This window comes from Phyllostomus discolor, chromosome 4 (genome assembly GCF_004126475.2).
Source record: "Phyllostomus discolor isolate MPI-MPIP mPhyDis1 chromosome 4, mPhyDis1.pri.v3, whole genome shotgun sequence".
Lineage (NCBI taxonomy): Eukaryota > Metazoa > Chordata > Mammalia > Chiroptera > Phyllostomidae > Phyllostomus > Phyllostomus discolor.
This window is the reverse complement of record NC_040906.2, coordinates 166,190,622-166,206,988: the sequence shown is the minus strand read 5'-3', so window position 1 is coordinate 166,206,988 and position 16,367 is coordinate 166,190,622. Positions and strand designations below refer to the sequence as shown.

Here is a 16,367-nt window from a genome sequence, read left to right as displayed (position 1 = left end):
GGTCAACTATAATATTAAATAGCATTTTCAGTATGATATAGCATTATTTGTGTTAGGCCCTTTCTGTCCCCTCCAAACTTTGTGATATTATGTGCATTTTAAAATCTGTTCTTTTTTAATTAAAATTATTGGGGTGACAATGGTTAATAAAATTATGTTTCAAGTGTACAGTTCTGTAATTCATCATCTGTATACTGTATCATGTGTTTCCACCCAAAGTAAGTCTCCCTCTATCATCTTGTATTCAACCCCCTTTACCATTTACTACCACTCCCTAACCCACTTTCCCTCCGGTAACCACCGTACTGTTCTCTCTGTCTGTGAATTTGGGGGGTTTCTTTTTGTTTGTCTTGTTTGTTCATTTGTTGTTTTCAGTTTTATGTCCTGATTTATTTTGCTTAGCATGGTATCTCAGGTTCTGTGTTGTTGGAAATGATGGTATTTCATCTTTTCTTTATGGCTGAGTAGTAGTACTCCACTGTATATAAGTATCACATCTTTATGCAATCACCTATCAAAAGAAACTTTGGTTGTTTCCATGTCTTGGCCACTTGAATAATTCTGCAGTGAACATAGGGGTACATATGTTCTTATGAACAAATTTTCCAGGTATCTACTCAGGGGTTGTTGGGTCATATGGTAACTCTATTCTTAATTTTTTTGAGGAACCTTCATATTGTTTTTCACAGTAACTGAATCCATTTACATTCCCACAAGCAATGAATGGGGGTTCATAAAATCTACTTTTGATGGTAAAATTGTGATGCTACACAGCTTCAGCTAATTGTCATTAATCATAAACCATTTTTCACTGGATTTGGTAATATGTATTCTCTTTTTTAAAGATCATTAAAAGATAATAGAAATCTGTCTTGTTACTTTTAAGTTTAAAAGTTGACAGAAGTGATTTTTGCAATCTTGTAAGGAATAATCTCTAAATAAAAGTTTTCTTCCACTCTGTTGTAACCTCAAAGTACTGGGCATTGTGTTTCCCATTCTTAAATTTGCCCTCAGTCTGTAAAGCTGTAGACCTATGAATCTGATATAAAGTGTATGGTTCCTAATTTCCTACTTCTATTGAGTGATTTTTCTGGCACTTTTAAAGATCATTAAGAATATGCAATATAGTGGAAAAAATAACAAAAGTATTTTGTATTTTATTTCAAAGTAGTTAAGGTCTATTTCTCCACTGAGCATTATATATTAAGTTGCTATCTAAAATGGATCACAATCAGCTGGCTTTATCTTCACCCCTGCTCAGTTGACATTTTTATAGGTCAGTGAAATAGAAAAAATGACCTTTGTTTATGTAACTAACCTCAGGCAGAATGACATCGAGTAGCATATGTGCTAACATTCATATTGAAAGTTTTCTTCTAGTGTAAATAATGTTTTTTAATAGTTAGCTAAGTTTATTTTGTTGAAGGTAAAAATGACACCTTAATAACTTTGATTTTTTATCTTAAGGTAACCAGGCTTGCCACGTCATTAATTAAACAAACACATCTCACCCCTCTTTGTTTTGAGCTCCCTGTAATATGCTTCAACTTAGGAGTGACATTTTTTGTTTCAGACAAATCTGCCTATTTTCAAGCTGAAGGAATCTACTGTTAGAAGGAGATACAGTGACTTTGAATGGCTACGAAGTGAATTAGAAAGAGAGAGCAAGGTAAGAATTATATGTAATGCAACTTTGAAGCAAAACATTCTAAATTTCTGTGTGTGATTTCTCAGGAGAATTACCTTGAATAAAATGAGTAAAAGTAAATACAATTTCTCCTTTTCAGAGAGTTCAGTTTTACCTTATTTCATGCAAGATGGACGAAGTCTATAGTTTTTCTATAAAATTATCTTTCTTTTGTCTACTTTAGTGTCCCAATTGAGGCCTTTGCTGACTTACACTGGGATGGCACTTTACTTACTATTACTTCCTTTCCCTCATCTTCCTATTCCACCTTCCCCCTCCACCCCTAGCCAGGTTTCTTCCCTCCATACATCTCATGGGTCAGTGTATTTGCAGTATTTTTTACTGATTCATAATAAATACACTTTGCATCATCATACATTTACATATAACAAAAGTTTATAAACTAGTATTTTGCTTACTCTTTGTGATACATGCTGATACTCTTCAGATTAGTGTTTTTAAATGATGACCATGATCTACCTGCAATTTGAAAACAGTCATAGACCTCAGTAAGAATTGTCTTCTCTCATAAGCTTTGGCTGCAAAATAAATTAGAGCATGGTCATACTCTAATATCCCTATTTCAGCTCTATGTCAGAATAACATCATAGGGCATGGTGTGCCCAGAATGATGAAAAGTTATTTTGCGACTAGAGTATAGTAGGAATAGGAGCTCGTAAGTAGATTAAGGGGTAGCTTGTGCTTATTTCTGAAGCATAATAAGATAGAAATGGAAGGAAAGTTCCTTAACCAGATAGATGGGGCTCGATACAAGAGCACATATGCCAGTCATTGCATTCTGTCAAAATGTAAAAGAAAACGATTTTATTGATAAAGTACTTAAGAATAAAATTAGAAATATAAGACCCATGTAATAAAAACTTAAAACTTCACTGAAAGACAGAAAAAGACCTTAATAAATAGAAATACTACATTCTTGCTTTGAAATATTCGCTTTTGAAGATGTATCTATTTTATAAACATATGAGAGCTCATTCTGTGTGTTCTTTGAGTAACAGAGCTGTGAACAAATTAATATCCCCAACTTTCATGGTGTTTATATTCTGTTGGGTGAGTTTGGGTGCTGGTAAAGGGAGGGCATTTGGTTTTATGTTTCTTTTTTGCTGTTTTTATAATTTTATTTATTATTATTATTATCATCATCATCATTGCTGATCTGTATGAAGTTGTGTTGCTCTTTTTTACCTTGTTGAATTATTGTTTTAGGATAATTCCTAGTTATAGAAACTCTGCACCAAGAATTTGAAGTTTTATCTCTTACGATAGGTATAATTTGTATTACTGGTGTTTACTATTTATATTTCTCCTTGTTTTAATTGTTTACTTCCATCTTTTTTCTGTTTTGGTGTAAGATAAGGTTCCAGTGAAGTGGTTGGTCATTTAACAGATATTTAGGCTTCTGTAATATGCCCAGCTTTTATCAGAATAAGCGTAAGTAGCCTGAAAGAGAGTCCTTGATTTGAAGGTATCAGTAGGCTAGATTGGTGGTTCTCCACAGGGGCGGTTTTGTCAACCCCGTTTACTGGATACAAATTCCTTTCTCCACTGGTCAACAATTTATGTTTGTTATGAACGAAATTTCCAATAAACACATGGAACAGTTTCTATTTTTTTTTAAGATTTTATTTATTTTTAGAGAGGGGGAAGGGAGGGAGAAAGAGAGGGAGAGAAATATCAATATGTGGTTGCCTTTCACATGTTTCCCCCATTGGGCATCCAGCCCACAACCCAGGCATGTGCCCTCACTGGGAATCAAACCGGTGACCCTTTGCTTCACAGTCCGGTTGGTGCTCAATCCACTGAGCCATGCTGGCCAGGACAGTTTCTAAATTCTATTACATTCCACTAATCTATTTGCCCTCCAGAACAGCCTGATGATACGTTCTGATGTCTTCAGTTACCTAATACATGTTGAAAATAATTTGACTGTTTTTGAGCTTTATCAAATTCTAAAGTTCATATATAAATCTGCAAGTTTTAAAGACCCTCATTAATTTTGTTAGAATTTTATTGATTTGTAAATAAGTTAGGAGATACTGTCTTCTGTCAAGTCTACTGCTAAAATGCCACCTCTAAGTGAGGCCTTCCCTTGACCATCTTATATGAGAGTAGCTCTCTTTTAGTTTAAACTCTTAGTTTAATTTTTTAAGAGGATATCACCATCTGAGATATTATATATTGATATATCTCACTATTTTATTGCCATAAATAGGAGTGCTACTCATGGTAGCAGACCATGGGTAGAGACCTGGGATGCTATTAAGCATTCTAAGTGTACAAGAAAGCCTTCCTCTAATACAGGGAATCATATAGTAGTGCTATGGTTAAGAAAACTAGGATAGAGACCAGACTCATATGTAAAATAAATAACTCGCTGCTCTTTTAACAGTGTTCAAAAACAAATATCTCAGCTCCAAATACTTCCCAGAAGATAGGAATCAGTATAAATTGACTCGAGAGTATAGTCAGGCTTTGAAGGTGGAAATTTGGGGTGTTCCTGTAGTGTTGAAAGAAATGACTGGTTTGAGAAAAGATAGGATAGCTGATTTGGGAGGAAGATAACATGCTCCTTAGCCTAGGATATGGAATAGTTGGTGACAAGTAGTTGTTGGTGATCTTGGCATCACCTCACCACAAGTAGGGAAGTCTATGTGCAGATGGTACGAGGTGGAAGAAATTGATAATAACAGAATTTTTATCTGACCATGTCTGAACATTGTTAATATTATTTTTTTTATTTTAAGTATATTTTATTGATTATGCTATTAGAGTTGTCCCATTTTTTTCTCCCCTTTATCCCCCTCCGCCCTGCACCGCCCCTCCCAACCAGCTTTCCCTTCTACCCCTTAGTTCATGTCCATGGGCCATATATATAAGTTCTTTGGCTTCTCCATTTCCTATACTCTTCTTAACAACCCCCTGTCTATTTTGTATCTGCCATTTATGTTTCTTATTCCCTGTACCTTTTCTTCCATTTTCCCCTCTTCTACTCCCCACTGATAACCCTTCATGTGATCTCCATTTCTGTGGTTCTGTTCCTGTTCTAGTCATTTGCTTAGTTCCTTTTTGTTTTTGTTTTAGGTTCAGTTGTTGATAGTTGTGAGTATGTTGTCAATTTTACTGTTCCTAGTTTTGATCTTTTTTTTCTTAGATAAGTCCCTTTAACATTCCATATAATAAGGGCTGGGTGATGATGAAATCCTTTAACTTGACCTTATCTGGGAGGCACTTTATCTGCCCTTCCATTCTAAATGATAGTTTTGCTGGATAGAGTAATCTTGGATGTAGGTCCTTGGCTTTCATGACTTTGAATACTTCTTTCCAGCCCCTTCTTGCCTGCAAGATTTCTTTTGAGAAATCAACTGACAGTCTTATGAGAACTCCTTTGTAGGTAACTGTCTCCTTTTTTCTTGCTGCTTTTAAGATTCTCTCTTTATCTTTAATCTTAAGTAATGTAACTATGATGTGGCTTGGTGTGTACTTCTGTGGGCCCAACTTCTTTGGGACTCTCTGGGCTTCCTCGACTTCCTGGAAGTCTGTTTCCTTTCACAGTTTGGGGAAGTTTTCCTTCATTATTTCTTCAAATAAGTTTTCCATTTCTTGCTCTTCCTCTTCTCCTTCTGGCACCCCTATGATTCAGGTATTGGAACATTTAAAGTTGTCCAAGAGGTTCCTAAGCCTCTCCTCATTTTTTTTTGAATTCTTGTTTCTTCATTCTGTTCCGGTTGAATGATTATTTCTTTCTTCTGTTCCAGATCATTGATTTGAGTCCTGGTTTCCTTCCCATCACTGTTGGTTCCCTGTTTATTTTTCTTTATTTCACTTTGCATAGTTTCCACTTCTTCCTCTATTTTGTGACCATACTCAACCATTTCTGTGAGCATCCTGATTACCAGTGTTTTTGAATTCTGCATCTGATAGGTTGGCTATCTCTTCATCAGTTCTATTTTTGGAGCTTTGATCTGTTCTTTCACTTGGGCCATATTTCTTTGTCTCAGTGCGTGTGTTATCCTGTAAGGGGCAGAGCCTTAGGTGTTCACCAGGGTGGGGGCGGACCCACATTGCTTTGTTTAGTGGCACTTTATGTGGGGGAGGGGTCCAAGAGGGAACAGTGCCATTTGCTGGGCTGTCGGCTGCTTTCAGTCACATCCACTGCTACCCACAGCAAATTGGGGCCTTTTTGGTCCTGATTCCTGGGTGTGGATAGGTTTGTGTACGTTCTAGGACCCTGTGTGTCTCTCCAACACTTTTCCTGTGAGCTGGGAATTTCTTTTGCCCCTGCAACCCCCACAGGTTTTTATACCCAGAAGTTTTGAGGCTTTTTTTCCCCTCACTTGAACCCTGAGTTGCACGGTCTGTCTCCCTCCCAAGTTGTTCTTCCTGGTTTATCTGCTTGCAAATATGGGACCACCAGACGCTGCCTTGCCAAATGTGCTCTCCACTCTGACTGCCTGTCTCTACCCTTCCTGCCAGTCTGGATGAATGTTTCTTCTCTAACTCCTTGGTTGTTGGACTTCCATACAGTTTGATTTTTGGAAGTTCTGGTTGTTTTTTGGTTTTTAAATTTGTTATTATCCTTCTTTTGGTTATACGAGGAAGCAGAGTGTATCTACCTATGCCTCCAACTTGGCCAGAAGTTCCTACATGATTTTTTCTTTATTGGATTGAGAGTTGATTTTGATTTCTACCTTTTCCACTGTAATGAAACATTGTCTTCCTCAGGTGACGTCAGAACTTGTCTGAGGGGCATGGTAGCTTTTATCTCAACATTCTTAAATGTTTTCTTTGTGTACTGTGCTTTGCTAATAAGTCCAGGAAAAGTGATAATTAAGCTAGGAGCCCAGCTATTGAAGAGAAAGTTGTTCTGATCAGCTCTTGTGCATTTGGTTATCTTGTCTCCAAAAAATTGAATATTTTTTCAGTGTTTTTTACAAATTCCCTTTTATATTTAAACAAGTTTGACAGTGGGATGGCTCTTATAGTGAGGATATACTTTTTCTTCATGTTGTGATCTGTAGATGTCCACAACTCAGCCAGCATGTTCGAGAACTTTCTTTCCTTACGTTGTTTTAGGTTGTAGTTCCCCCACTCCCTGGGAAAGCATTTTTGCGTCAGCTTCCTTTTAGAGGAGATGATGGAATATTTGATGACAATTTTATTGAAGAAAGGAAGCAAGGGCTGGAGCAGTTTATAAACAAGTAAGTTCTTTCTGTTTTTCAGGGTGTAAGAGTGGACAGTGCTCTAAGATTATGTTATGTGACTGCTAGTAATTTTGATATTAAGCTAAATTCTGTAATATTGCCTTTCCTTTTGGCCATTTCCTAACTTTTTGTATCATTTAAACAAAGTAAAAGTATATAACAAGTTAAATATCATGTGATAAATAGTAACACACTTACTTAGTGATTGAAATGAGTATCTTAGTTTTGACCTAAGTTTTGTATGTATTTGTTTTTCTTGGTTAATTTATGCAAGTTACATTTAAAATTACAGCACTTAAAAATACAGTTTTACTTATGATTCTTTCTGATTTAAGGTATGTTCTAGTATGAACAATAAAACTTACAATATCCTTGAAATCATTTTGTTTGATTGCAGATGGAGGTATTATCGGCATGTCTTATAAATGTGCACATTTAAAATTTTCATGGCAAAATGTATTCTTTTGGAAATGTGAGAAGATGAGGTTACCTTTTACTTTAGAAACTCCTAAGGTCAAAGCAAAATTTGTAACTTTAAATTTTATTTCCATTTAAAATATAGGCATTTTTAAAAAGCTAGATAGTGAGAGTTATACCAAGAAAGGGTTCACTATAGTTAAGTATTGACCTTAAAATCAACCAAATAAGGTCAGATCATTGAGACTATGGTTGTGTGAACTATTTATTAGAAGCACTTCACTTTTTGTCTAGTGGTTGGAAGATCTGTGAGTGGTAGGTAAACAGAAAGAAAAGTTATATAAAGCCTTTAACTTTTGTTATTTTAGACATCCTTCATTGTCTTTTTATGAACTTTCCCTTTAGAGAAGGCAGTGCTAGAGTAGATGTTTTTAAATTCTGAAATAGAAGTCTGTTTGCCCAGTCTGATCTTGTGTTTAGTCTAATGGAAACCTTTAAAATTTTTAAAAGCCAGCAGCCCGGCCCCACTGCCCCCCCTCCCCCCAAGAACCCTGTGCACGTGCTCCTGTCACTGTCTGGGGCCTTCCCCGAGCTCCAGTGCGCTTCTGACTCCAGCGCTGGGCCTTCTCCTTCTTCAGCATGGATTCTTAGAGTCAGCACATACTCACTTTTAATTTTAAAATTAATTTAAGTTTCTTATAAATGCACCATCTGATAGGTAAAGAAGCTAAATTGGGTACCTAGGCCAGAAGCAGTGCAAAGCTCATGTCTGAATGTTTTCTAAATTATCCTTGTGAACCAAAGTAAAAAGAATTTCCTTTAAGTTGGTAAAGCATAGATTTACAGGCAGTTCAGACTAACACTTATTATTATTAAATTGTTTATGCTTCCTAAGCTTAAAATATGTGTTTTTATAAAATATTGGACTAAATTTGTCTTTTTTTATTCCTAGGGTCGCTGGTCATCCTCTGGCACAGAATGAACGTTGTCTTCACATGTTTTTACAGGATGAAATAATAGATAAAAGCTATACTCCATCTAAAATAAGACATGCCTGAAATTTGGCGAGAAGGGGGACAAAAACAAACTTTCTGTGACTATTAATGATCCGTATGCACCAGTGAAGAAGTTCTAACTTTAGCATGCTGCACAGAAACTGGTATATCATGCCTTTAGTATACTAACACTCATATGCTCTGCTTTGTTTTGTTTTGTTTGGGCAGTTGACAAGAAGTTAATTTGCTTTAGTGAAAATCCCTCCTTCCAGCCTTTCTGTACAATGACTCTTCCTTGCTGTTCTAACATGGTGCACTCTCTAGCCTCACAACGTTGTTATTCCAGCATAAGCTCCAGTGTCCTAACTAAAATTACTGACCTGATCTTATCTGCACAGTTTTTGTGTCATGTTTGCTTCTTGAATAACTAGGATATTTCTCTTATCCCCTTTTTAATATGTGACGTCACTCGCCCTAATTGATGTGTAGGAGCCCTGCACCGTCGGTCGCCAGCATCCCGCACATCAGACACACACTCATATGCTGAAAGTATCTCCCTGCAGGCTTGCAGTGCCCTTCACGTAGGAGATCAGTGAGGGAAATCTTTATATTCTGTATAAGAACAAAATCAAATTTATATACTAAAATCATTTGTCTAAAAATTTAAGTTGTTTTCAAATAAAAATAAAAATGCATTTCTGATATGTACTGATTGTGTTGCATCCAGCTTTTCTTCTTTTATGGCTTTTCTACTTAACTCACTTGTTGAGAGGGATTATTTACTAATTATATACTTCTCATTCCTGTAACTTCAATCCTCTTTAAACAGTGGTGATATCAAATATGCCACCACCCTTTGAATGAGGTATTTTCTTTTAAACAACTAAAAAAGTGATGTACTAAAAAAAAAAAAAAAAAAGCATTCCTTAAGGCTTGAGTCGTTATGAAGCACTTTGTGTATTTGAAAAATGCTTTATAATCTCAAGTCATTCTTTTGATAAAAGCCCTTTTAAGGTTATCAGTGCCATGCCTCCTGTTATTTAGAAGAATATTTCCTAGCTCATCTCCATGACGTGCTTAAACAAATTTAGCGAAGGTGGAATAACTCCTTTTTCAGTCAACAGATTCATGCTTCCTCTCTGGTTTGCCTTGGGATAATGGCAGTCTTGGTCCTCTTTAACCAAGGGAGAGGGACACAGTGTCCTCCCTGACTGGTATGATACAAAGTGAGAAAACACATGCCTTTGTGCTGCCTAACCTGTGTTGTGGCCAGAATGCGGCCTCTTGTTTGAATGGCACATTTGGTGCTTTGGGGACCCACTGTGACCTAGAGTTAATCCTCAAGGTGTAAGGTAAGGAAGGTTTGTCCACCCACACCAGAGTGTCACCTGGAGACAAGTCAGTCATTGGAGAGGAAACCAGCTTAGATCTTGGCCCAACTAGGATGTCCACCAAGAAGACTGGAAACCACAGGAAGAAGTCAGAGCTGCCCTGTATTAAGGCCTTAGTATTTCACAGTGCCATAGTACTGGACCTTTCAGTTGCTATGCATTAACACACAACGCTAAACAATGTGAATTTTATCAATGAGCTAGCAGAATAAAATCAAAGTCTGTCAGTTTGGGGTATTCAGAACAAAGTAGTGGAAGCTCTGCTAAATGGCATGATGCCTCTGAAAGCAGTGGTTCTCATCCAGGGATGACTTCCTTCCCTGGGGATATTTGGCAACGTCCTGAGGCATTTTTGCTTGTCACAACTGGAGAAGGACACTGAAAACCAGTGGGCGGAAGTTAGAGAAGCTGCTAAATCTACGATGCACAGGATAGCTTCCCACAACAGAACAATGTCAGTAGTGCTGAGGTTTCCACTCACCATGGAATTCTTCTGATTTGGGTCACTTATATATGAGGGAATAATGTGGTCTCGGGTGAATTGTACTGGCCCCGCTTCCTTCTAACCCCTACAGTTTCCTAAGGGCAGGCATACTGTAAGAAAGCTGAAGGTTTTAAGTTAGGTGAAAAGTTGTTCTATTCCAGATAATGTGTTTCTGCCAGGGGAGGTGTTGTTTCTCAACACTGGAAAGAACTGAAACCGTGGTCTATGTTAAAACTACACTTTCAACCCTGTAGAGTAAAACTGCAGAGGCTGTTAACTCTGCACATAGGAGGATGTTCCAGAAGCCCTTAAGAGTCTTCCCAAAAGAATAGAAGTGAATTTGGCAGTGGCTTATGCAGCACAAGTTACAGGCTCTGTGCCTTTTCAGTACCCAATTTCCTTGTCTCAACTCCTGCCAGTTGTAGCGGGTAAACCCCTGTGGGACCTTTAATAACTCAGACTTGTCGAGAACTAAATGTGAAATCCATAGGAGAGCAGTGTCTGAGACACATAAAACCCTAATCATAGTTCTATGATGGCAGTGGTAATCAGGGCAGTGGTAATCAGACGTACATTAGTAGTAATAGCAAGTGTTACCACTAAACCAGTGGCCGTTTTGGGGTGGGTTTAGCTGGTATTTGGTTTGTTCCTTAGAGGTTCTGCCATCATGACCCTCACTAGTGATGAAGATCTCTGGTGGGGGGGTGCCAGAGAACATCTCTTTATTACATCGTGTGGCTTTTCAACTTGACCCTCTTATTACATATGGTCCACTCTGCTTTAAAAGTCCTTGTCCTGTTGCACCAGCACTTTTTTTTTGCCTGTTCTGGTTACAGGAGCAAGGATACATGTAGCAAATGAAAGGAGGAGTCTTCTGGCGCCTAGGTCTTGACAGATAAGATTTGTTTGAAGTATGGGTGGACAGAGGGCTTAGTGCACTGCCTGGCATATAGATGCTAGCTGGGATTTAATACAGTATGCAAGTGTTTGGACTGGGAAACGAGTTAGAAACTGTTTTAGGAGGATAGAATAAAAGTCTTCCTCAAGTTTCTTTGTGATCTTTGTCACAGAACCTTCCTATGAAATAAATAATATTCTCCTTTAAAGATGCTCGAGGTTAGTCTGGATGTTGATGGCCCTGGAATAAGTCTATCTGACTTTTGGGGACAGTGCCTGTGATTTGGTACTCAGGCCTTATTTGATGTTCAGTAAATGTATTGAATGAATGGAAGGGTGAATTTTCAGTAACATTTCCTACATCCTTTAGGCTGAACACGAGTGATTAAATGTCTGGGTTTTGTTTTTAAGTTTGGTTTTGGACATGAAGAGCTTGCTGATCAGAAGTATTTTATTTTCCTAAATTTAGCTGTGCACCACAATTACTCTCTAGGATTAAGTCTAAGATTTTTTTTTTAAGCTTCCCAGATAATTTTGAAACAGCCAGGTTTGGGCACTTAGCTAGGACGCCCTTTGATTTCCAGGAATCTGGTCAGATTTTATCTTGGCTACTTTAACGTGGCTACTTACGTCATTACACAAAGACACCAGGAAATCAAGAGAGTCAGGACTTATCAGATCTTGAGGAATTACTTCATAAGTAGTGACTTATAGTAGATGAAGTTTGCCTTATTCCAACCTTGCTAAGAAAATAAGACCTTCATTTGGAGGCCTGGCAAATTTATTCGAAAGTGCAAAAGGCAGTTCAGAGGATGCTTTCCACTGGGAGATGATCACCATAAATGAAGTGACCCCCCCAAAACCCAACAGCATTAGGCATTCTATATGTGCAAAGTGTTAACATAGACAAGAAACATGAGCTTTTTTCTCAAGAAACTCAGTCTTGTTAGGACACTGTCATTGAAAGATTCACTGCTGGTACAGCCAGGTCAGGGGTGTGGCAGATGTGAGGAGGACAACAAGAACATGGGAGTTCAGATGGAGGGGAGGGAAATAAAATAAAGGGGACTTGTGGTTTCAGCTCCGACACCTAAAGAGCCTGAAATGTGTAGGTCTTGTCCTCACAACAAGAAATACCTAAACAGACAGAAAATGACTTTTTGTGTACCCACCCATCAGAGAATTGAGGTTGCAGGGCAATCTACCACCCCCAAATCTCAAGAAACAGGCTCTTCTAGAGACAGTTAGAACCTGTTTTCCCAGAGCAGAAACTGCTGGATCGATAAACTGGCAGGAACACTTACATGGTAATATTGATGAGTTGCTGGAGGTTGAGTGGAGACTGCAGTCTTGGGGGAGTCCCCACAAATTCCTGGGCTTTAACCTCCAGGAACCTCACCAGAGTCCCACATTGAAGAACAAGAAAGATCTTCCTTATGGCTCTAGCAGGGAGGAGATGAATAATCATCATAAAATATGCATAGAACTTTATTACAAAGGCCTACTGTGCAGGAAAAAAGATGTCAGAGCCTTATTCCTGTTAGGAGAAGGGGATTCTTCTCACACCAGCCCATCTAGCCTTGCTCTCTCACCTAAGGGGGAAAAAATGTAACAGGGGTCAAGACTTAAAGGAAATGTACTGAGAGTGCTTCAGGCAGGCAAGGGACGAAGGGCCGGAGGAGGGAAGCTATACCACCAAGGAAACACCTGTGAAGATCACAGGCCACAAAACACAGATTTGACCTGGAGCTTAGAATCCCATCCCCCACCATTACCACGTCAGGGCTCTAGTGTAATCATAGTGGATTACAGGTAAAAGCTGCAAGACAGACTCTTGAGGAAGAATAATTAAGGGTAACAAAAGTTAAGGTAGAGACAAAAGCAAAGACAAGAATTTGAAGCCTCTGGTACAATAACCACAGCGAACAGTAAGCACAGTCAATCCCTAACCAGATAAACCCTCACACAGAAGGCCTGCTGACTTTGGTTCCTGTTACTGAGTGCAACGTGTCTGACTTTCAACAAAAAAATTACAAGTCATGACAAAAGGCAAGAACAAAGCAGCCTCGAGAGATACAGCAATCATCAGAACCACAGTCCGGACACAGATGTTGGAATTATCAAATGAAATTTTAATAACTGATGAATGTGTCAAAGATTTTAATGGAAAAAGACAACACGCAAAAACAGAAAGGTAGTGTAATACGAAATGGAAACTTTAAGGAGGGGAATGCTAGAAATCACCATAACAGATGTGAATGATTTCCATGGACTCAAGGGCTCGTCCATAGACTCAAAATAGTGTAGGAAAGATTTGAACTGTGTAGGTAGGTCAATAGAAGTTTCCCAAAATGAAATGCAAAGAAAAAAATAGAAAACACAGAACAACATCCAACAACTGGGATCATTTTCAAAAAGTATAACATAGGTGTAAATTGGAATACGAGAAGGAAAAGAAAACAGAGTGAGATTATTGAAGTAATAATGGTTGAAAATGTTTCAGAATTAAAAATACCAAATGACAGATCCAGGAAGCTGAGAGAACAACTTCAAAAAACAACACAGGCATCTCATATTCTAACTGCAGAAAATCAAAAACCAATAGAAAATCTTCAAAAAACCAGAGGAAAAGTGTGCGATAAAGCAGTGCAGTTTTGACAGATTTTCTTTAAATTTTGTTATTGATAGAAACTATTTTTTAAAAGATTTTAATTACTTATTTTTAGAGAGAGGGGAAGGGAGGAAGAGAGGGAAAGAAACATCAATGTGTGGTTGCCTCTCCCATGCCCCCTACTGGAAACCTGGCCCACACAACCCAGGCATGTGCCCTGACTGGGAATCGAACCAGCAACCCTTTGGTTCACAGGCCCACGCTCATCCACTCAGCCACACCAGCCATGGCGAGAAATGTTGGTTTGTTTTTCCATTTACATGTGCATTCATTTGTTGATTCCTATACATGCCCTGATTGAACCTGCAACCTTGGAGTACTAGGACAATGCTCTAACTAACTGAGGTACCTGACTAGGGTCAGGTTTGACAGGTTTGTTTTTTTTAACTGACTTTATTGGGTGACGTTGGTTTGCAAAACCATAAGTTTCAGGTGTACAGCCTGATAAAACATCTTCTGCACACTGCACACCACCCCAAGCAAAGTCTCTGCAGGTTTAGCAGTTTTGAAACACCTTTTATCAGTAGTTTTGAGGTGTTTTCACCAGAGTTGGTGATATTTTATAACATCTGAGTTATTAACCTACAGTCTGAATTTGAATGGGAAAAAAGTCACATCTTCATACTTAGTATTTATTCTGAGTGAAATTTAGTGTTTCTTCCATTATGAATATAGGAACAAACCATTAAGAGTAGAAAAGCAGATCTTGTGACTGTTGCTAGTTAAAAGTTGTAAATATCACATTTGTTGCTGCAGATCTTGAAATATGTACCCTCACTACTTGAAAATTATTGTAGTTATTACACCAGCCCCAAGATCTTGCTTAAGAGACACATTTTTATCACCAGTTTAAAAAAACACTTTGATAGATGTATTTGAACAGAATGGTTTCTTCTGCAATCCTATATATTTTATTGTATTATTTTAAAAACACCTGAGTAGGGATCTTTGGTACAAAAAAAGTTAGGAGCCCTGGAAATAACAGATTCTGAACCCTCCCACCCCAGAGTGTGATGTGGGATGCCCAGAGTCTGCACCATGAGGAGCAGGGAGCTTGCTGTCCACTGTGTGTGGAGGAGGAGGGAGAGAGACTGGGAAACAGCCAGCCTACCATCTCTTGAGCGCTTAGGTTTCAGCCTGGGCTCTTTACATGTATTGTTATTACTTTATTCTCAAAACAACCCTATGCAGTGGGTATTATCCCCCTTTTACCAAGAGAAGAACTGAGAGCTGATGTCATCCGCGCAAGGTCACACAGTCAGTAAACAATGAAACGGATTCAAATCCAGGTCTTTTGGATCTGACATTCCGACACCTGTGCCCATGTGAGGCTAGACTGTGGGCAGTGGGGCAGGGTCCTGTGCCAGCATGTGGCCCTGATAGCTGGAGCCTGCGGACTGCTGAGCGGGGCCTCTGGCCTCCTGGGTGTCAGTGCCCCTGGTGCATGCACAGTTTGCCTTGACACCAGTGTTGTTGTCAAAGAGGCCAAGGAGAGCAGACTCCTTGTCTTCATCTAAAGGAAAGTTAAATATTTAAGAGAACCTGGTTATAAAACTGGAGTGGCCATCCCTGCTTGGCAGATGTAAACACTGCTGCTTTGTCGTCACTTAGCTTTCTCAGTGCATTTTCTTTCCTTTCTAGCTAGATTATACTTTAATCCAGTTGTTTTCATGTTCAGTAAATCCAGACCATGTTTAACCGGTTTATGCATTGAAGAGTCTTGAGGTGAAGAAAGTTTTGTCCTTTCAACTGCCCTGGGGATTTGCTGTCTTTCTGCAAAGGGATTTTCTTGGACCTGTAATCTGAACACTTTTGACCTGTGGGGTTTTGTTGTGTTTTCCCCCCCACTATGAGCAAATTCGTGAGGCTTGACTTCTTGTGTGCTGTGGAGCAGAGACAATGCCCTTCTGTGAACATCTTCGCCCAAGGGCAGTAGTAATTGATGCTGGGAAGGCTAATCGTTCTGCCATCACTTCTTCAGGGCCCGGCTGCTCCCGGGCTGCCCCACTGGCCTCAGCTGTGTGCTTCCGAACGGAACCACCATTCTGGGACGGCATTCCAGAGAGGTCTGAGAGTGGACAGTCTCCCTTAAACTGAAGCGGATTGGTCTCAGACAGCCGTCAGTGCTGCTGAGATGACAGGGCCTTACACACATTATCTGGTGGGAGAAGAAATCGGCACACCTTCCATGGAGGGCAGCTGGGCAATAACTATCAAAACTAGCAGCTCAGGATTCCACTTCCAGGAATTAGTCTCACCGGCATACTTTCTACTTTGAGAAATGGTATTTATAGAATATAATATTTTCTGATGATTGAATATCTCTGAAAGATTATATCAGAAATGGATAACATTGGTTGCTTGGTTGAGGGGACTGAGTGGCCCCAAGACAAGAGGAGGGAGGAAAACACTTCATTATATGCTCCTAAACACACACACACACACACACACACAGACACCTTTTTATTTTGGAGTGATTTTAGATTTACAGAAAAGTTATAGAGACAGTACAAAGAGTTCTCATATGCCTCCTCACCCAGTTTCTCCTTGTGTTGACATTTTACATGGTCAGGGTGTTTTTGTGAAAACTAAGAAACCAGCGG

General features: G+C 38.9%; 1 protein-coding gene across 2 annotated transcripts in view; it reads left to right on the top strand.

Annotated features, from left to right (window-relative positions):
* SNX3 (sorting nexin 3) overlaps positions 1-9,033 on the top strand; it is a 39,209-nt gene extending 30,176 nt beyond the window's left edge. The window contains exons 2-4 of one of the 2 annotated variants that reach the window (XM_028509938.2): positions 1,574-1,669; positions 6,782-6,906; positions 8,279-9,029. In XM_028509938.2, coding sequence (XP_028365739.1) covers positions 1,574-1,669; positions 6,782-6,906; positions 8,279-8,384 — 327 coding nt within the window. In that variant the 3' untranslated portion in view covers positions 8,385-9,029. Of the gene's footprint in view, positions 1-1,573; positions 1,670-6,781; positions 6,907-8,278 lie in introns of both variants that reach the window. The other variant, XM_028509942.2, reaches the window with a different exon arrangement.
* The last annotated feature ends 7,334 nt before the right edge of the window (positions 9,034-16,367 follow it).